The 22,810-nt window shown below is 41.6% G+C and overlaps 1 protein-coding gene across 1 annotated transcript in view; it reads left to right on the forward strand.

Moving 5' to 3' along the window:
- The window catches only part of SHCBP1 (SHC binding and spindle associated 1), a 207,191-nt gene extending 187,211 nt beyond the window's left edge, over positions 1-19,980 (forward strand). Inside the window, exons 12-13 of the mRNA XM_069216652.1 lie at positions 1,636-1,777; positions 18,160-19,980. Of these exons, the coding sequence (XP_069072753.1) occupies positions 1,636-1,777; positions 18,160-18,482 (465 nt within the window). The 3' untranslated portion in view covers positions 18,483-19,980. The remainder of the gene's footprint in view (positions 1-1,635; positions 1,778-18,159) is intronic.
- The last annotated feature ends 2,830 nt before the right edge of the window (positions 19,981-22,810 follow it).

The raw sequence follows: 22,810 nt of genomic DNA on the forward strand, positions 1-22,810 counted from the left end.
ACTTGCGGCAGGAAAGCTGCCAGGCGCTCTGAATATTCTGCCCTAATGCTGACCATTAGACCTTTGCTGCCCTATTGGTTTTGCTGTAATGGTAACCAATGTGTTGTACCATTGAAAAATAATAACAATGATTGCATTTTGTATACAGTGCAGATATGAGGTAAAGAACTGAATGTGACAAAAAAGTGTGAAGATAGTGTACTTTTCATACATTAAATAGTCCACCATGCATTCTGTTGAAACCAATTCCCAAGAGGCAGTAAGATGTGCCTGAACATCCAGTAACATTGTCAAAGTTGGACTCTTGCTTTGGGCAAGACTGCTGGTTTAGGGATGACTGCACTTTTGTTTGTAGGCGACAAGGCCAATCCTACAACAAGTGACAACTGTCGGTCCAACCCTTGCTGCTCACAAGCAGCACCTCACCAAAAATCCAAACAGTAAAAAGTGATTTCTGGCAGCCTTTGCGCATGGACTCTAGAGTGCGAAATCTCGGGGGAGTCGTAGTTAAACTGAGATTATCCTTTTCTCATATGAGCAGTAAGTCTCAGTCACACACAGGCAATGAAGGAGATGCAGTGAAGTTTTCAATAGGTTTTATTTACAAGACCGCAATCCATCGTAAAATGCATGAGCTGTAATGATTAGGATAATGAACAATGCAAGAAGCAGAATTGTAGAAACGAGTGGTGAATATAAAGACCACCACCATCTTGCAATCACATGAGATGTGAAATAGGCCTTAATACCTTGGCATGGAAAACCTAAACTCTAACCTAAAGCGAGCTAGGTGTGATAACCGTAATCTGCCAGTACCCTGTCCATGAGAAGAGCCCCCCCCCCCCCCCCAACCCACGTTACCATGTAATGAGGTCTCTAGATCAGACTCCGTGGGGAAAGGAAGGCTGGATCTGCATCAAGGGGAAGTGTTGCATAGACAGCGTTGATGGCATCTGGTAGGAATCTCTCTGATAACCTTGTCTGCATGAGATGCTTTTATACAGATCTTGTAGGACCACTAAAACAGGTATGTTCCCAAACAATAGATAAGAAGGCATGCTTGGGGCATATATTTTATAAACAATTCCCTCAAAAGGTACATTATCTTCCTGTCCACGTAAGTGGGAAAGGGACATGATGTGAATGCCTACTATATATCACTTGTCTTTGATGCCTTCACAGAGTGGTACTGATAACGTGAAATCAAAACATCTTCCTAATTACAAACATGACAGCCATCTTGGAAGAAATAATTAAATAAATGTACTAAAGCAGAGCAGGCTAAGTAAGTTAAAAGTTACTAGGTGACGGGGTCACAGATCTGCAAGCCAGAAGAGTAAGAGAGCTCCTGATTTCCAATAAAACTAAATAGGATCCACTACATCATGACAGCAAGACTAAAATACTCCTTGGGGCTGGGGCTGGGCCTAGGGGCTCACCCAACGAAGATTGTGTTTGAAAGAGGTTTACTGGTGGCCTAAATTTTACAGAAGTAACCGATTTTAGGTATGGTAATTTTATTGTATGTTTCTGTAAGTGGGACTATTTATAACCCATCTGCAATGTTAAATATTGGGTTGATTATCTGTTTTTATAATGAATTTGTTTGACTTCATTTCCCTATTTGTGTCGTAGGATTTTTTTGATGAAGTTTATGACATCCCCAAAATAACTCTGGAAAATAACGTGATCCACAACAATGAAGGTTATGGGGTCATCTTGGTTAAGCCTACAACTCTTCTGAACACGAAGAACAGTGCTGGAAATGATCACCCAGGTGAGATTTGAGCTGGAGGTAGATGTTTTCTTAGCTTTGTGTTTTTTTCTGTTTTTGGCTAATGGCTTCAGTGTTTGCCTTATTAACGATTGAGTTCCTATAGATGCTGGGCAGAGTAGATCTCTGGCTTTTGGAACACGGGGAGATCTCATGTTTATTTTTTAGGATATTTGCGTTCTCATTTATCAACAATAGCCAACATAAAATATTTAAATATAATGTGGTAAATGGTTACTTTTGGCACGCATAAACTAATGGCAATCTTGCTTAACTGGTCATTGCTGATTTTTGAAAATAACTTGACTGGGCAATAACTGGGGTATTTGTAGGACCTTTTAGATATCTGAACCATCTTTACTGTGTTGCTTTAATTTTCTAGTTTGGTCGATAAGACAATACTGTTTTTACATTGTGTCCTGTCTGAGATTACTTTGGGTGCCAATTTAGCCCCACTGCACGAATTCTTACTACACACATTGCCTGTTCCATCCTCTTTTCAGTAATTTTAATGGTGACCACATTAAGTAGCTCCCGCCTTCCATCCTGAAGCTAACATAGTCCAGTTTTTTGACATATGTAGTCAAAATGTCGACACTTAAAAACCGTGGGACTTTTTCCAACATATTGGAACTAACAATTATAGGTACATTTAAAAAAAAGTTTAATTTGACATTTTTTTAATGTCCATCTTTATTCTGCAGGTTCTGTACTTGTTCACTTGGTGCTGTGCCTCCAGCACCAAATTTGTATGCAGCACAAATTAAGCCACCATTTTTTCAAGTTTGAAAGCAATACTCATATAAACGTATAATGAAAAACGTTTTGTCTATCATGCTTATTTAGGGCATACATTTTACAACTTTTCTTTGTGAATGTACTTTTGATGCATGATGATCCCTATTCCTTAACCTTGTACGTTTAGAATATTCTCAGTGCGGAGTACTAACTTTCGACAAAAAGGGTGCACAATCCTAATCAACAAAGATAAGTTACATGCCCTTGAACCAATCTGATTTCCCAAGTAAAGTGGCAGGTTTGCTACACCGGGACCTGTTGTACACTAATACCTACAGTCGATCTATTATTCTGAAAAGTAAGGGCTGTTTTGCAAAGCAGTTTTTTATTAGAATAGTAGGCTGATGTATAGGGCCAAGTATCCCTCGTTTATGTCTGTGGGTTTTACACCAGAATATTGAGACTGCTAGTTATTCCCCTTTTACACACTAGGGACTACGGCAGATGGTTTGCCACACTGGAGCATTGCACGTTTCTACACATGGGACAGGTGCTATTTGTGTCACTGCTTAAGGTACTGTGACCCAGGTTCGCTATAGGGTTAATTTTCACCACTCCTTACAGTCCCTCAACTATTCATCTGAATTACCTCCACAAAAACAAAGAATTGCTACGACCATAATCGTGGGTATTACCTTACCACGCTGATTGCTCAATGATCCTTGGTTCAACCTCTTTGAATATCTTCTTGGGAAGTGCCTCGTAGTTCTGCCTCCTTTTATCTGCCCACACTTGTTGTATCAACCATCTAAAATACACCACACTTCATTCTTATTTATAGTTATTTATCTAGCACAGTACTGCTTTTTAGTGTGTCGTTCCTGGCTGACCATATAGTCGTATGATCACTCCAAAATGTACACTTACATATTGCACTCCGCAGTTGCCATACCTGGCATCCACCTTATGACTTGGCTGGTGGCACAGAAACCGCTTAATGACTTTCCTCCCATTTCTTCACTCAAAGGTTCTGAAGAAGGTGAAAGTGGATGCACGCTTCTGATCCTTATTGCAGAGGCAAGGAGCATTTGATAGATCATTGTGTTGGATTTTCAGCATTCAGCCTTCACATTCACAGCAGACACAATAGAACTGTTTGCACAGTAGGTCAGTGAACCCTCTCTTAGTCCACCAACACTTCGTCTGCACATGTGGTAATTGAACATCGCCAGTTAGATGGTGTCACGTTAGCTGTCCATAAGCTAACTTTCAAGTCTGTCCATGTGGGTCGCTGTGACTTATTTGTTTTATGGTGTCAGGCTGCAAGCTTAAACCCTTTTGATGATCAAGTGTCTGGTATTCTGTGCAGTACACTTTCCACTGAGAATGGGGATTAGTAGTTTTCTACCATCAAAGGCTATTTGGCTTCTCCTTCTATATTTATAATTCTTTCTGACCAGCCTTCTTTTTTCAGAGCACCTCTAACATTGCATTTCTTAAAAGATTTAAAGTGTATGTATCAACCCATTCCCTTTGCCCCCTTGTTGGATTTAAGCACTGGCAAAGCGGTGACCAAACAAACTGTCTTACATTTGGGCTTTCCTTTAAGATATGCTACTCTTATGTGGAGAGATACTTTGCCTGGCATTTGTGGACTGTCTTCAAGGGCCCTTGCTGACATTTGCTGGGCGGCCACTTTGTGTTTACTTACTTTTGGCAAACAGGACTGTCTGGTGACTAAAATCCTGAGTGGTGAATAGTGCATTATGTCGGCATTCCTTCATTTACTTGGTTAATTGTCACTCCTTTTTCCCTGAAAGGTAGTGCTTTGAAACTCACTCTTAAGGTTAGGAATGTAAAAATTATCAGCAAATGTGATAGAAAATCGCATTTCTATTAAGGACATTGAGACAAAGATTATGCGTGCAACATTTATTTCCAGCCCCAACGGGCAATATCAAGCTTTTTAGAAAAACACAATTAGAAAATAACTATATCTCCAAGGAATAGTCCATATTCAACAGCCAATCAAAAAATGCCACCTGGAATAACTGTAGGTAGCCACTGCCCCCAAGTCGTCCTTTTATTATTGTTGTTGTTTTTTTGTTGTTGTTTTTTTTTTTTTTTTTCTTTCTTTTTTTTGTGCAACAAACCAAAGTTTGATAGCAGGGAGTCCTGTTACTCCTGTTTGCAATTCAATACTGCAGAGAAAACCCAAGTCTTAAAGCATGGTCTATAAACATTGAATAAGATCATCAGCTTGTGGAAAAGAGGAAATGTTTACTTGTACCTTACAGACATCTTGCAAAGTGTAATCCTTGAAGCATTCAACAGGGTAATCCTTGCCTACATACCCTTCATAGAATTGGAACTTTCTGTCACATTAGCTAGGACATTTTGCATTCTATGTTAGGAAAGGAGTCGAGGATTATGCAATTTGAAAGCTTATTTACCATCAGATACCAAATATCCAATCCTGGTTTAAACTAAAACAGGTTTTCATAGACCAGTGTGCAGCATTCATACTGTCTTTCCATCTGATTCCCAAGGAAAAGGGCTTGGGTGCCTTTGCCCCACTAGCCAAATGATCACCAAATCAGGACTTGTTGATAACTACTTCAAACAAGACCGAAAACACCCAGCGAGCAATTCTATGGCAAGAATCTTCCCTGATGTGCTACTTTTTTTTTTTTTAAATAAGGAGTTACTGTCCCTCTTCAGGCCAAAATTGAATTATCCTTACCTCATAAACCTTTAAGAAATGGACCACACAAAAGCTTGGAAGGGTTCACAAGGGCTAGAAAGGGACAGCCTGTTTTAGACTTCATTCTCCTACCAATATTAAACGTCATCTCATCCTGGGTGAAAATCCTGCTTGATAAGACCAGAGCCCCAATGCTCTAAACCGCCAGCAGGACAACATACAGAGTAACATTGCCAGTTGAACTGAGAGCTCCTTCCTTAAGAGGAACTCCTTGAGGGCTCAGGACCAGAAACGATTGAGGATCTGATTCACACTCCAGAGGAAAGAGGTTCAGGAGGTCCCAACAGCTGGCTGCTACGAGCGATCGGTGTTAACTGACCTGTCTGCTACTGAAGTGAACTTTGAGAGGAAGTTTATAAGTGGACCGGTCCTACCCCCATGAGACCCAATATACAAGCCTTTAAAATAAAACACATGTTGAGAAGCCAAATGTTTAACATGTGTTTAATCTCAAAGTATGAAGCAGTACTCCAGAGACAATTGTCATTTCAGCTGACCAGAGCGCTCACCTAAAAACTGCCATTTGGAACATGTAATGCTAAAATCATACAAAATGGAACGGTTTATATACCTTTTCCCCTCTACACAAGTCTGTGGAGCACAAACATGATGGAAAGTTATTACCTTCAGCGAAAATAATCCAGTGAGCAGGTGCAGGGTTCTCACAGATAAAACCTGAGGTGTATATCTGCTTCAAGGACAATACATTAACACACTGCTGCTTTCATTAATTTACTTAAAATCACACTTCTGGTTGCCAGTATCGAAAATGAAGCTACGCTTTGCTACAAGACGCTAAAAATGTCAAATGTACTATCTCAAATAAAATGGGTTCTGTACCTAGTAGAGCCATAAACCTTAGCATTATTGTTGAGATTAAAGGGCACTTGAATTAAGAAGAAAAGTACATTCATACAATATTATACAATTTACAAGTACAATTTGTTAAACAGGTACAAAAAGGACATTAACATTAAAGAAATGGAAATACAAGATTTTTATTTCTCAAGTCCCATTCGCCAATGCATTCAATGTTTCCAGGCTGATCAATACTGCTTACAGCTGCTATCCACCCAGCACTCTGTGAAAGAGTGCTTCACATTGTTATTAAAGTCCAGACATCATCCAGCGATCCCTTAAATTTGCACCTCTTGAGCCGAAGGGATCCCTCTTGGACTAGTGTGCGAATCCTTCCCTGAGCATCCTTCAGCATGCCAGAACTGTGAGGCAGAATGTTCAGAGAATCTGAGTAAAGTTCCTGTACAAACAGAAACCATACCTGCGCTCAACAGAGGAGTGACCAACCTTACTTTTTGCTCCTTGTCCTCCTCGCTTGAGCTGCAGCTCTCATTATCATGGTGAAAGGGTTAAAGGTATAGTTAGCAGTTCTACCCCCCTCCCTGCCCTTCTTTCCCCTCTTACCCCCCAAATTTGGAGGGAGGCATCCAGAGCCAGGGCTCCAGGATTTGGAGGACAACTTGAAGGACTTGTGATGGTTTAGGTGAGAGTTCAGAAGATCTATCCCCTTTGATGCCAACACTCCATCAGACTTTAACTAATTCCTTTTGCTAGGGTCCTCGAGATATTTGGATTCCAGTCTGCTACCATGTTTGGTGCCCCTGTAGATGCTGTGCTGCTACTAAGATCTGGTTGACCAGACAATAATACTCAAAATCCTTGGCAACTCAGCAAGGGTTTTTCACTTGGTGCCTCCTGGATGGTTGATAGATCTGACCACTGAGGAACTATCTGACTTCAGGATCATGCAGTAGTTTACCCAGTCGTTTGAAATCCTATTATCCTCAAAGGTTCCTGCTAACTGTCCAGTTAATTGATGTGGAGGTTCAGCTACTCTGCTGACTAACAACTTTTGTTGAGAAATCTTCACATGGTCTAATAACCACTGGAGTTTTGTCCTGGCTTCCTCCAAGAGGCATACAAGTTTTGAGTACCACGGGTCCTTTCTGAGGTGGGTGGCCTCCAATCCAGTCTCTGAGGGCTCAATTACAAAGAAGCGTGCCAAGGAAGATCGTCTGGATGGAGGATGAGTAAAGGCCCACCACCTTGGCATAACAAGAGCCAGTCAGGACTATGTTTTCAAGAGCTCTTTCTTGATGGCCACCACCTTCTTCCTCAGAAGATTGAGGGAGCTGGAGAAGGAGTCAATCACAAACACCACTAAGGAGAGCTGTATTTATTGAGAACCATGGATGATTTCTCCTAAGAAGGTTGGTGAAGCCCCATGGAGCTTAGGCAGCCTAAAGGGCAACATCAGAAATTTGAATATCTGTCCCTTCCAAAGAAACTGTAGGAAATGGGGATCTGGTTCAAAATTTGAAACTGACAGATAACTCCTTTAGGTCCAATCTGATCATCCAGTCATTTGGAGGGAGTATGTCCCACAGGAGAGGAATCTCCATCTTGAAATGCTGGTAAAAAACAACTGTTGAATTCCAAGTTGATAACCTCCTTAACCCTTTCTTCTCCCCCATAAAAAGGTTGGGGTAGAGCATGAATTACACCATGGCACCCCTGGTTTTTTAGCTCTGCCAAACTTGATCAGTTTCTTCAAAGTGGTTTCTCAAACAAAGCTCCCTTCTCAATGGGGCTTGCTTGTGAGGTGACTAATTTACTCAATTTAGGGTCCAAATTAATGTGCATTTGAATTCCGTAGACAAAGTGCAGTTGGCATGGTCAAGCAAGCCAATACCTTTGTATCCAACTTGAAAAGATCTCAGAATAAAAATGGTTATCAGAGGCCTTGGTCTCCTCCACTGTATATAAGATCTTTGTGAGGGGCACAAACGATGTCAAGGAGTTGCACACTTGAATTCTGCTGTTTTTATATATACTGAGCCTGTCACCGCAGGCCTGTAAGGGACCACTTTCACCTTTTTGGTGATCCTAAACGTGTGTCCAGCCTGCCCCTGCAGGCTTGTGCATGCATCAGGGCACATGTACCCAGGGAATGCAGAATACCCATGTGTTTTCTCACTGCCCATGAGAGCTGCTTTGCCCATACATTAACATGGGAGTAAGTTTATAATTAATCCTGGCTGCAATATTGGACTGCAGTGCAGCAGCCCCTTGATGTTTACTATCATTGGATTCACAATGACAAATACCTTCTCATGGTAAAGGTCGGTTTTGTCAATAATACCCTAGAAATGCACTTCTAGAAAGTGGCCATTTTTATGTTCTTAAGACTCTTTGTGTGTGTCTTTTAATTCAGTTTCATTCGACTGGAAGCGGAGAGGGGAAAGCACATCTGTGCATTCCCCAGTGACCGCTATAAAACTTAGGCAACTGAAATGACCTCTGTGATTTGAGGGCCTAGCTCGATTGACTGGAGGAAGATGTTGTGACACTTGCCCTGTTGGAGCCAGATCATGGCCCCACTAAAGATTAAGATTTGTATTCCACAGCCCCATGGCAGACAGGACTGAAATTTAGGGAGGTCATCTATGGTTCAAAGGGGACTCCTTTGAACCGCCCCAAACTTCAAAGGCACACTTGAGTATAACTATGCGTACCACACTTGAGCAACTTAGAGATTGACTAGCAGGGACGTGGGACCGATACCGCTGAACCGCGTGATACAGACTGCCAGAGGAATCTGTTGTCCATTTACCGCCCTTGGAAGGGGTCCTGCACACCCTTCCTGCATCGTGGCTGGCACACGCTTCCTGCATTGCTTGCTGCTGTGTGGGACTCTGAAGTGTGCTCTCCAAGGTCTTTTTGGCTTGCCCCCTGTTCTGTCTGGAGGTCTCAGAGACATCAAAGACCTCCTCCGAGGGACCTACACCGTCTACTGGTGTCATCTGGAGAGTGGTGCCTTCATTTACGCCTACATCATCTTCTGGACTCCACCTGGTTTGATTGTAGGATAAGTATTGCGCCTTGAGACCGGAATTGCCTGGTGCGTTGCCTTCAAATTACAGACCACACTTACGGAGTGTGGCCCTCCATCGTGGGGCCACTGCCCACATCGTCTTGTTTGTGGGGGGGGTTCACTGGTAGCGGGACCCAGCATGGCACGCTTTTGTTGAGTGCGTCTCATTTTTCATGTTCGACACCCGACTGCATGCTTGTGCGCGGTGCCCAATTCATAGTTTGTGACCCCTCAGAGGTGGGGGGTGTATCCGGAGCAGTGCTGCATTCTGCCTTGTGTGGCACTGCTGTACTTGCATCTTTGTGTGCGACCGGATTGTATGGGTTGACTCGAGTCATGGCGCACCAGATGTTGTGCCTCATTCTAGCAAGGTACGGAATTGGAGATCTTTGTGAGTGTGACCGAATTGTCTGGTGCGACTCAAGTCATCACGCACCAGGCATTGTGCCTCATTCCAGGGAGGTACAGCATCGGAGTTCTTTGTGTGATTGTCCTGAATTGTCTGGTGCGACTCAAGTCATGGCGCACCTGACTTGCGCCTCATTCTGGGGAGGTGCTGCATTGGAAACCTTTTTGTGTGTGATCCAACTGTCTGGGGCTACTCAAGTCGTTGCGCTCCAGATGTTGTGCCTCATTCCAGAGAGGCACGATGTTGAGCACTTTACGTGTGGGATCAGAATTGTCTGATATGACTAAAGTCATCACTCACCAGACCTTATGCCTTCTTTTTCCGGAGGTATGGACCTGATAACTCTTGTGTACAACTTGAATTGTTGGGGCGGCTCAAGTCATCACTCCCCCAGACAAACAAATATTTGAGTATGATCAAAACAAATCAGTACATTAGGTGATGACATTTCCACACATTATCATTTGTGCGCTGTAGAGTTTTATCAGTATAACTATATGTTCCAATGTAATGGCCATTTCGATTAAAAATTTGCTGTCTACAATGGCAGTTTAATAACACACCATGCTCTCCACTCTACGCCCCTTTACTCTATTCTACACCCCTTTATTCCACTGTATGCCCCTCCATTGTACGCCACTCCACAACACTACACTTTACTTCACTCTTTGTGACTTTACTTGAGTCCACCTCTCTACTCCACTTTTTGCCACTCCACAACTTTACTCCACTCTGCTCCACCCTACTTCACTCAACTCCACTCTTCGCCACTCCACTCTAAGACACTCCATAACACTCTCCTATATGCCACTAAGTTTTAGCCATGATGAACAGCAGCCACATTTGTCTACAACATGCAACAAACTGCAGCTACACAAACTTAACAGGATATACAAATCATCAATCAAAAAAGCTATAAAAAGATACTACTCAGACAGAATTCAAAATGCTCAATCTACAACCAAGGAATTTTATACAATTCTCAATGAATTTCGAAAACCTACATGCATGGAAGAAAGTCATCCCGCCACACAAGATTTTACAAACAAATTGGCAACTCACTACACAACCAAGGCAGACACATTGGACTCCTATTTAAAACAGAAGAAAATCATCAGCACCAACCCCTTTACTAAAATACCCTTTTAAGAAAGAATAAACCATCCCAACCTCTACAGTCCTTCAAACAAATATCCCAGGATGAATTTATGGATTTGGTCAAAGCAAGCAGACCTTCTGGTTGCCCTTCTGACCCTTGCCCACCACAAATCTTTAAGAACATCCTGCTATCTACTTCTGCTGCCACACCTGTAAGAAGAATAATCAACAAATCTTTAACTTCAGGAACTTTTCCTGCAGACCTGAAAAAGGCATACATATGACCATTATTAAAGAAAACAAACCTAGACCCGCAAGACCCCAACAACTACAGACCAATCACAAATGGACCTTTCCTGGGCAAATTGATAGAAAGAGCCGCATTCGCCCAGATGTCACAATTCATTGAAGACAATTCTATACTTTCAGACTTCCAAACTGGATTCCGCCCAGGAAGAAGCACTGAATCGGCACTCATGGCAATCTGGGACGATCTTAAAAACACAGTCGACCGAAATGGAGTTGCTGCACTACTTCTCTTGGACCTCTCAGCTGCCTTTGATACGGTTGACCATGACACCCTAACTCAAAGACTTCACGAAGCAGGCATACAAGGGATTGCTCTCGACTGGATTACTTCCTATCTTCAAAAAAGAGCAAATATCATCCACTCACCCCCCCTTCTCGTCCGAACCCTACTTCACAAAAGCAGGGGTCCCCCAAGGGTCCATCATCTCACCTTTGCTTTTCAACATCTACATGATATCTTTACCAGAACTGATCATTGATTTCCATCTCACATGCTACAACTATGCAGATGACACACAGATACTACTTAAATTAGAAGACCCCAAAAACATTGAAAACTCACAAATCTTCAGGTGCCTCAGAGCCGTTGATCAGTGGATGACCTGGAGTCATCTCTAACTAAATACCTCCAAAACAGAAATACTCATATGTGGTGACTGGAAAAATTATGACCCTCTGTGCGTCTGGCCTGACGATCTCGGACCACCTACTCAATTATCCAAGGAAGTTAAAAACCTAGGAATCACCATGGATTCCAAGTGAACTATGAATGCCCAAGTAGACAAATTGGCACGCACAAGCTTCATCACCTTAAAGACTTTACGACGCATCTTCCCCTACCTCGGATTTCCACACAAGGTGCAAGCTACTATCGCTTGTACTGTCCAAACTGGATTAGGCCAATAGCCTCTACCATGGATCATCTCTATCTGTTACGAAAAAACTACAACGTATCCAGAATTCCTCAGCCAGGCTACTACTACATATAAAGCCGCAAGCCCACATCTCCCCTGCCTTGAGAGCACTACACTGGTTACCCGTTGCCAGAAGATGCACTTTCAAGCTGCTTTGTATCACCCACAAAGCTATACATGGAACAGGACCGCTTTTTATCAGAAAGAAAATTACCAAATACATCCAACAAAGAACCCTCCGCTCAAGATTGGCACCCCCGCCTTAGAACACCACCATACAAGAAAAAGACTATAGGTGGTACATCCTTCTCCGTCCAAGCAGCCAAACTATGGAATTCATTACCCCCAACTATAAGAGCCACAGATAACTTTCTTGTCTTCAGAAAACTACTCGAGTTGGCTCTTTCCTTCATAACCACCTTTTTCAAACAACTATGAACTGCATATGCCTATCTGATTATATGTATATTTCTATTTATTTATAGTTTCTTTGGAAAATATGTATTGCTACTATGTCATAACAATAAAATACACACACACTCTTTAAACCTGTCTGACTAAGTATTTTTTACCCATGATTCTAATTATGTATTGTATGTGTGTATTCGTGTGTGTGTGTGTGTGTATATATGTGTGTGTATATATATATATATATATATGTGTGTGTGTATGTGTATATGTTGTTTCTGTGCTTGGCATGTTCGTGGATCATTGCATGGCTCCTGGTTCTTTGGGTTGTTATACTAGATATCTATGAATTCCTGCTCATCTTATCACACTTATCTACTCATCACTCTTATGTCATGTCTCTATCAAACTATCCTCCATTCTCACTCTGACTCATCCCAAATCCCTTCTACCACTTTCATCTCCTAAATATCTCTGCCTAAGCTCTTCCCTCCACTTCCACATCTAACTCACCAAACCTCACTCTACCTCTGTGACCTCTCACACAACCCTACTAAATTCTCCTGCATTCATCTCACCCTGCTACTATGCTCTCCCTAACCCTTCCACATACTCTTCCCCCTCCGCCCCCGTTTACTCATCCCAAGCCTTTGGGTTGAGTAAATGAAGGATATACTCCCAATTAACACTTCTGGATTTCTTTCCTCCTCCACCCCTCCATTACTCCAGTCAATCTAACTAACAAACTCTCATATCCGCGGCTCAAATTAACTCATAATAATACTAAAACTGTACTCATTATTTAACAATACTATTCCATCACTAATTCTTGTTGGGTTCCAGAGTAGCGTGCTACTCATCGAAAAGCGCTTCGACGCCTCATCAGGGGTAGTAAGCGCTATATAAATACGATTACAATACAATACAATACATGTGCCTCCTTCCCAGGAGGTGTGGATTTGGTAACTATGTGGGTAGTAGAGCGCCTGGCTGGTCGTTATCTGTTGCCTGATCAGCCATTATTTCTGTCTTCCCCCTCCCCCCCACCTTGTCCCCGGGATCCTGAGAAGTGTGATTTTGGCCGCAAGCGTCCTAATATCCAGGGAAAGGTTGCTTAATCGCCAGCTCGTGGGGTAGCAGGAACTGGTTGGCGGGCGGGGGCTGTTTGGGCCCCGGATGTCTGCGAACACAGTGACATTAACCGGCCAGATATCAGGATAGCATTAGGGTGCTAGGAGTGAGTGCTTGCAAGTGTATGTACGAGCTGCCTGATATCCATGGCACTGTGTAGCGATGTGAAGTGAATGCAAGAGAGTGAGTGCGGGTGATTGATAGAACACAGTGGTGTTGCCGTACATGTTATTTCTTGCCAGAGGCCTCTCACAGTTGACATTGAGTTTTACTTGTGCAGCCCAGGCCGCAGAGGCAATTAATAGTGCTGCAAGTCTTAATATGTACACATTGCTGCTAACGGTGTGAACCGGGGTGCACCCTGCAACAGTGTGCTATTGATTTGGGGTAATCTCTAGGGTGGGTCTCATGCTGACAACTTTTAGCACCGCATGAGGGTGCTGGCAGGGAAAGTATTATTTATCTCATGGGTACATACTGTTCATGGTGTTTAATGCACTGGGGCCTAGTACTGCGAGTGATAATTCTAAATGTGATTTATGCCCAGATTAGCATGCTGATCATGCTGTGTTAATAATGTGTGGTGAATACAAATTTTATTTACATACACTTCGTGTGAAGTCTGTTTTGTGGCGCTCAGTGTAATTGTGTGGAAGTGCTGTTTCATTGCTTTACACATTGCCCCTGTGATAAGCCTGACTGCTGTGTGCCAAGCTACTCAAGCGTGAGCGCAGGTTAGAACGTGCCACCTCCACAGTTACCATCAGTTGGCTTCCTGCTTAAACCTTCTCAAAGAACGAAACAAGGAAATAGAACCACTATTTCTTTTCTTGTATATATTCATCCAGTCATAACATTTTTCAAACTATTTAACTTGAATTAGTATCTAATAGAAGTATTTCCAAATGGGCATTGTTCTTTGTTGTCGGTGCATTATAGTAAAGTGCATGTCACTTATTCCTTGATTTTCACTCATGTCTACTTTTAAATTGAGTTGCTCATCTTCTCAGCTTTAAGTCACTTGTTGATTTTGAGAATTTGTATGGATAATGTGTAACCAGTTCTACACTACCCCCTATCCCTTTACCATCCACCCCCAAATTGCCATTTGTAATTGAAGTATAGTACCCGAAAGACCAGTCACTTCCCTCCACCATTGTTTTCTCTTGGACTTGTCTGCAGTATTCTGCAGCTGTTGAACTAAATCAAGATTCACCTGGGGAAAAAAGTTGTTTTTCCCCCAGTCTTGGGTCAACCCACTCATACAGCATTTAACCCCTTGGGTGCCCTGGACGTAACGGTTACATTGTGGGCAGCACTGCTCGGGTGCCCAGGATATAACCGTTAAGTCCAAGTCGGGGCCCTCAGGGGAAGCGCTGGCGCGCCACCCGGGGGCCTTACACCCACCTCCCCTGGGCAGGGATGGAAGGGGAATCGATTTTCTCCTCCGATCACGTGGAGGGGCCGATAGAGGCATCAAAGGAAAGGCTTTTCCTTTCCCTTGATGTCTTTCTAAGCAATCCTGCTGCCCGATCAGAAATGCCACTAGACACCAGGGATTTTTTTTTTTCCATTATTGAATAACGGTAAGCGGCCCCTTGGGCAAGGGCCGCTCCCCAGGGAGGCAATTTATTTTTAGGATTCCCCTAGGTGTCTAGTTTTTAAAAATACACAGGTTTGGTAGGTTTCCCTAGGTGCTGGCCTAGCTAGAGGCCAAAATCCACAGCTTGGCACTGCAAAACACAGCTCTGGTTTTTGTGGGAAAATGTGATGTGTCCATGTTGTGTTTTGGGGCATTTCCTGTTGCGAGCCCTAGGCCTACCCACACAAGTGAAGTACCATTTTTATCGGAAGACTTGGGGGAGCGCTGGGTGGAAGGAAATTTGTGGCTCCTCTCAGATTCCAGAACTTTCTGTCACCGAAATTTGCAAACTTTTTAGGTTTGCAAAGGTTTCTGAGTAACAGAACCTAGTGAGAGCCCCAAAAGTCACCCCATCTTGGATTCCCCTAGGTGTCTAGTTTTAAAAAATGCACAGGTTTGGTAGGTTTCCCTCGGTGCTGGCTTTGCTAGAGTTCAAAATCCACAGCTAGGCACTTTCCTAAAAACACGTCAGTTTTCAATGTAAAAATGTAATGTGTCCATGTTGCGTTTCCTGTCGCGGGTGTTAGGCCTACTGAAGCAAGTGAGGTACCATTTTTATCGGAAGACTTGGGGTAACACAGAATAGCAGAACAAGTGTTCTTGCCCCTTGTCTTTCTCTGCATTTTTTCCTTCCAAATGTAAGACCGTGTGTAAAAAAGACTTCTATTTGAGAAATGTCCTGTAGTTCACATGCTAGTATGGGGACCCAAGAATTCAGAGATGTGCAAATAACCACTGCTTCTTAACACCTTATCTTGTGCCTATTTTGGAAATACAAAGGTTTTCTTGATACCTATTTTTCACTCTTTATATTTCACCAAATGAATTGCTGTATACCCAGTATAGAATGGAAACCCATTGCAAGGTGCAGCTCATTTATTGGCTCTGGGTACCTAGGGTTCTTGATAAACCTACAAGCCCTATATATCCCCACAACAGAATAGTCCAGCAGACGTAACAGTATATTGCTTTCACAAATCTGACATCGCAGGAAAAAGTTAGAGTAAAACGTGGAGAAAAATTGCTGTTTTTTTCAGCTCAATTTCAATATTTTTTAATTTCAGCTGCTTTCTGTAGAAAAACCTTGTAGGACCTACACAAATGACCCCTTGCTGAATTCAGAATTGTCTACTTTTTAGAAATGTTTTGCTCTCCGGGATCCAGCAGTGGTTTCATACCCATTTCTGTCACTAACTGGAAGGAGGCTAAAAGCATAAAAAATAGTAAAAATGGGGTCTGTCCCAGTGAAATGTCAAAATTGTGTTGAAATATGTGGTCTTCTGATTCAAGTCTGCCTGTTCTAGAAAGCTGGGAAGATGGTGAGTTTAGCACCGCAAACCCTTTGTTGATGCCATTTTCAGAGGAAAAAATCACAAGCCTTCTGCAGCCCATTTTCCCATTTTTATTTTTTAAATGAAATTCTTGCTGTATTTTGGCTAATTTCTGGGTATCCTTCAGGGGAACCCACAAACTCTGGGTACCTCTAGAATCCCTAGGATGTTGGAATAAAAAGGGTGCAAATTTGGCATGGGTAGCTTATGTGGGCAAAAAGTTATGAGGGCCTAAGCGCAAACTGCCCCAAATAGCCCACAAAAAAAGGCCTGGCACCTGAGGGGGAAAAGGCCTGGCAGCGAAGGGGTTAAAGAGCAGCTATGATAGTGGATTACTAGTTCCTTTAGGGGGGTGAGGAGAAGCTGCCTGGACATGAGAAATGAGTTATCGCTGGATTAGAACGAACAGCCGAGCCTTCTGTGATTGACAGGAGTTCTTTCCTGTGAGGGTGATGAAGGAAGCAGTGGAAGAAGGCCCAATTGGGTCAAAGGATAGAACTCTGAGCCTACATTAGGGAGATAAGCATGATGGTAGGGCATGAGGTGATGTCAATTGTATTTGTTTTAAATCATTTTTATTAGTTTTTCGAGCTTATGAGGACACTGTTTTTCAGCTGAAGTTTTACTGTTACATATGCTCACCATGTGTAATAGTTTTTAACATAAGGTGTCTGAAGAAATCAGTCATATTTAGATATGGCAGAAACAAATGTAACATTATTCTAAGGTAATGTAAGTGATCTGTTTAATACTTAGATTCAAATAATATTGTCCACCGAACCTCGTTAACTTAAACCAGAATTATGCGTACTCGTGCTAGGAAAGCAGGTGACCTATATGATGAATTCACTTCAATCATTGTTTTTCCATGCAGTGAGGGTGGGTTTGTGTAGTAATCAAGTGGGTTGAAGATGGCTTTTAATTTGCAGATGCTATTGGTATAACATGATTTTTCTGTGAATGGGTCCATTTATTTTTAGCTCTGCCAGCTTTTAAGGGCGGTATGAATTCAGGAGAGTTAGATAAGAGCCAGGTCCTATTTTGTTTTTCCCCTGTACATTTGGGGGAGGGGGGGTCAAAATTTGGTAGTACGAAGGATGTTTGATTTTAGATTTGTCTTCCTGGTGTTTACTGATGATTGGGTGTCCCTGATGGGTCTAAAAGTGCAGTTAAGTTTCGAGGTCTGTTGGCTGGATCTATATGAAGGTCAGTGTCGTAGGGCATGGTTGAACTGTTTGAATGATCTGGTGGTAAAGATTGTGGGCTTGTGGTGTTCTTTATCCTACGGGGTTGCAGGTGTAAGAAGGAAAGGTTATGCAGAGTGTTTTTTCTAGTCAAGAAGGAGGCTTTTGGGGGTAGAAAAGGTAACTGTGAGTATGCGACAGCCCAATTTTGTGGGTTTGTGTGCTGTGTAAGGTGTGGCTAAGATGTTCAAATTCAGTCTCTCGTGGCTTTAATGTTCTGTGATATATAAGGTAAGTAAAGGTTGCCATGATTTCGTTCATGGAAAGAATAATTAAAAAGAGCTGCTTAGAGGAGTAACCCATGTATTTTTGTCACATCCAGAGGGAGATGGAAAAGATGCAAAGCAGTTTGAAACATTTAAATAGATAAACTGTGAAAGTGCCTTGCTGCTTTAAAACATGAATCAATTTTGTAACCGAGGCATTACTTGTAACTCGGGTCATTCAGTCTGCTCTCGTTGTTATTTGAAGTTGTGTGATGAAATCCCATTCTGCTTTCTTACAGGCAGTCTTTCTAGTGAGGATATGGGTCAGGTAGATCCAGGCGCCATTGAGAACACTGAGCATGATGAGGGCAAAGTTCAGGCTTCTGGGGAAGGTGCAATAAATGGAAGGCTTTACCATGCTGATGAAGGCAATGACACCATCGCAAATGAACTTGTTGCTACATCAAGGAGGAAAAGCCAGCTATACAAGAAAAGACTTGGTGACCTGGGAATCACCAAAGTGGATGATGAAGACTTGATGTCAGAGGACATGTTTGTTTCCATTGTGGGGAATCAGTTCAAATGGAATGGGAAAGGGTGTTTTGGCACATTTCACTTTTGATTTTTTTTGTGTATTTTATTTTATTTTTATTTTACTTAATTTACCATTAACGCGCAAAGTTTGCACAGAACTGTTTTAAATCACGGTTTCTCTAGTGATAAACAGTTCCTTTTTCTGTATGTATTTTGAGAACTTGCTTTTGGTATTCACTTTATTGACCTGTATTGCAAAGAGGCTTTGCTTTTAACAAAGAAACCGTACAAAACTGTTTTTTTTAAATGTAGTTATTTACCTCATAGGTGGACAAACCTCACTAAGATCACCTGTTTACAGATTTCACAAGGCACTGCTCGTCTGATTTTTATTGTATGTTACGCACTTTCTTCTCGACTAAGCATTTTTCTTACGTTGCTTAACTGTTGCCTTGATTTCCATTCTTTATCTGTAGTTACCAGACTGCAAACTAGGAGCATTCTGTTGCAACTGCAGTTGTGACATTGAGGTATGTCTAGCTAAGCTTCTACAATTTAGAAGCAAGACAGTCACCACCTAGAAAAAGCCTCGCTACAACAGGAGTCACCTGTAACGGAAATTATCATGTAAGCACTATCAACAGAAGCTCAATCATTGCCTACATTTATCAAAATACTTCTCTATGCAGTCTTTACAGAAGTTGCTGTTACTGTTCGACGTTTTAAATGTCATACGTTTTATATGTTTCAACACTACATTGATTGATTTAGTGGTGTGTAATGCAGAGTGAGAGCAGTTTTAAAGATGTTATTTTGAACTTAATTAAATGAGTACCGCGTGTGTGCACAAACAATACATATAAATATCCTTTCACGGAATATTGAGGTTTTGAGTAACATTTGTTGTCTCTATTTAATGAACGTGTGTGTTTTTCTTTCTTTCTTTAGCACAATGGCAATTAAGTTAAATGCGCAATCTGTGCATAGATCACGGGGTATTAACATGTTGTGTGTCCACAATTCAGCCACAAGTTTGTTGTAAAAATACATTGTTGTCTGTGATTTGTGTTGACAGTTGCAGTAATAACTTACACTTTGGTCAAAGGAGGAACATGGAAGTACCAGCAGTATTGTCAACATACACATTCGGGAGTTCTAATGAAATCGGCATTGGGTACGAGTAGCTGAAGAATTGTGAATTGATCACTTATACATTCGGTGATTCCTCAAATAATTTTTGCAGTAACTACAGAAAAACTTGGAAACTGGGTGGCTCAAAACCATTAATGTCTTTCTTAATGGCACATGAAACTGCTTAATTATTTGCAGTTAAATTCTGAAATGCGAAGTATAATGTCCAACGTGGCCTTTAGAACTCAACTTCAAAAACTTGTTCCAATGTTATGTGGTAAAATCATTTTAATGGGAAACAGTCATTATAAAGATGTGAAGTGATGTTAACCATATGTGCTATTTATGCAGAGTTGACTGATGAAACGGTAATTTGTATTAAAGTACAATCATCTTGTCTTATATGTATTTTATGCAATTAATTCTGTACTCCAAATAAAAAGGGGTTGTATGGATTTTTTTTCTCTGCCTGTCAACCATAGTTTTAGATCCAAGCAATGTGCTGAATCGATAGAACAGTAGAGGTTATTGCTGCCACCAGCTTTCCAATCCCACCTTCTGTGCAGCCTTTTACTTAAAACACTTGAATTAATATTTAATTCTCATTGATCATTTCTTAAGAATTGAAAGCTTCACAAATCTCAATTCTACCGTGGTTAGCTTAATTCATTAATTATAGAGCTTTGGTTTTCTCCTTGTCAACACATTTAAAGTAGTTTGCATTGGCTTGTTGGAATACATTTTATTTAACTCTTGTGAGAATAGACTACTTGCTGAAAGATCTGATGTTAACTGTATACTCGTGTTCGCTATAGCTTCACTGTTGCAACAGACCGCTGGTGCATGTGGGTTATATGGTTTTATTAAAGTTGTGGAACTGGGAAAGCTTAATTCTTTAATATTCCACTCCTGGGATCGTTACACCACATGTTTGTATTTCTTTGTTTATGCTTTCATCGTTTTCTCTTTACGTTCTCTTTCTTTCTTATAGTTGGTTAATTTTTTCCTGAACTAGCTAGAACTTGTGCCATACTCTTTTCTATATTTTATCCTTGCTTGCGTAATGCTACCGTGAACTCTATCATCAGTGTTTTCTCATATGATGATTTTGGATGTGGTATTCCTTACATCGTAATTAGAGTTAGGTCAGACTTTCCATTGCAAAGGCATTTTTTTGCTTTCAAATAACTTTGGTGCTGTTTGATGTATTTTCACAACGCTTTTTCTCCCTTTGTCCAGTTTGATTTTGTTGAATCGTAGCAGAACAGTGAAATCGTAACAGGTTGCAACTTGGTACCTGGATTTTAAGATACATTTTGAACAGGGGTGTAAGGGTGCAGGTTGAGTACATCCTGCTCTCTGTGTCCTTTGTGGGGGGGATAAATGTCAGTTTTGTCACAGGGTTCACGGAGCCGATGCTCTATTCATTTACCAGCCTAGCTCTATGAGATCTGTGAACCTGGCTGGGAAACCACGATTCCTTGGCAAGCTTCATTGGTCTGCTGGGGGCTTTTCGGAGGACCAAAAAAAGGCTCAACATTATCTAATGATGCATGCCGCAAAATCGCAGCCTACGGGAAGAAAGTTTGTGTCTAGTTCACAAACACTAAAATCGGTCCCCGAATCCTAAAACTACAAAAAAAAAATTAGCAGGGTCTGGCCAGACAGATTTGAGTACTAGGGCCTGGCCGGAGACCCTGAATAGAGGTGCTTGGGCGTAGGGCCTGGCCATAGGTCGGGCGCTGCAGTCAGACCCACTGCATAAGGCCATGCTCAGCGCTGCTGCTGTAATCTTGCATTTTTGTTTGCATTACTTATGTAATGTATGTTCACATTCTCCTACTCACTCAATCTCACTTATTTGCTCACTTCCACACGCACTGTTACTCTGCTTGTGTCCGCCCCATCTGTTGTTCGCACTCACTCACATTGACAAAAAAAATAAAAAATTAAATAGTAAATCAAATCGGCCTTAAAAGAACCATTATTTATTTTGTTTGTGCTTTTACCTTTTTTGGGGGGATGGGGGGGGGGGAATAGGATAAAAACTGGATTTAAAAAATACTGCAGTGTTAAGGGAAATTCCCAAATGTATGCCACACTCTGTAATACAAAGTCAGGGCTAGTAAAAATTCTGTCTTTGAGAACATAGGAATAACATGAACATAAGCGCCTTTTATTTTTTTATTTTTTTTTTTGTACGAAATTAGTCGTCAGATCCAAAATGGATGGAATGACACATTCTGTACTAAAATATAGCGCTTAGTGTCAGATTTGATTTTTGTATAATTTCACATATTTGTTCAAAAATTTCACATAATTACCAAAAAGTAAATGATATACATTTCACACACCTCTTGTTCTGGTAGAGAAGCACTTTATTTATTTTTTTGTTTTGCGTGTTCTCCCACTTTGCCCGCCACAAGAGAGTGTGAGGGTTATGCCCTTGTTTACTGTTGTTTACCAGATGTGGACGCCATATACTGCCTGCTGTTTGTGGTCCGGTGCAGTCAGCACGGGGTCTGCAACAGTAGGCTGTGCCTTCTCAGGCTGCTGGCCATGGGCAGTGTCTACTTTTTCGCAAACTCCTGCCCACACTTATTCCTTTCTGTCTGGATTGACGATCTCAGAGACAGCCATCTTAGTTATCTTTGTAGTGCCCAGTTTCTCCTAACCAGCACAGGGATTAAAGTATACATGCATTTCTATGCAGAAAACCCCCTCTGTGAGCACACATATTCCGAGGTTCATTTCCTGCGTTTTGTCTGAATGCATGTGTTGAATAGTTGAGTGACATTTATTTTGATATTTGATATATATGCTTATTTTTTCCAATAGTTCCCAATCCCAGATGTCTGAACCTACACTAAAGTTACCTCACATCCTGTTTGGCACTATAAAAGAATGGGCCAAGTGAGTCACAGTTCTGTGGTTGATTTGTTGCTACTGAATTCATGGGACCTCCGCCTTCTCCAGTTTTCCAATCACTTTAGTCGTCCTCACCCTGCTGCCTGGCATTCCTACTGGAAAAAAACATTCTGGCCTCCATTTTTTCCTTTCTTGCTGGATAATATTTTCTGGAGCAATTCTAGACTTCCAGTTCCATTTTGGTGCATGGGTTTATTCCTGGAGGTAATGGATCATTATTATGCTCCAAGATGACCTTTCACCCGGTGCCAAGAAGACCTGCTCTTGACAGAGAATGTCTTGTAACACAACAACCAATGCTATCCCATAGTTTAGAAGCAGAGATCAATTTCTTCTTTCTGCTGAAGTATATGTGTA

This window comes from Pleurodeles waltl, chromosome 12 (assembly GCF_031143425.1).
Source record: "Pleurodeles waltl isolate 20211129_DDA chromosome 12, aPleWal1.hap1.20221129, whole genome shotgun sequence".
Classification (NCBI taxonomy): domain Eukaryota; kingdom Metazoa; phylum Chordata; class Amphibia; order Caudata; family Salamandridae; genus Pleurodeles; species Pleurodeles waltl.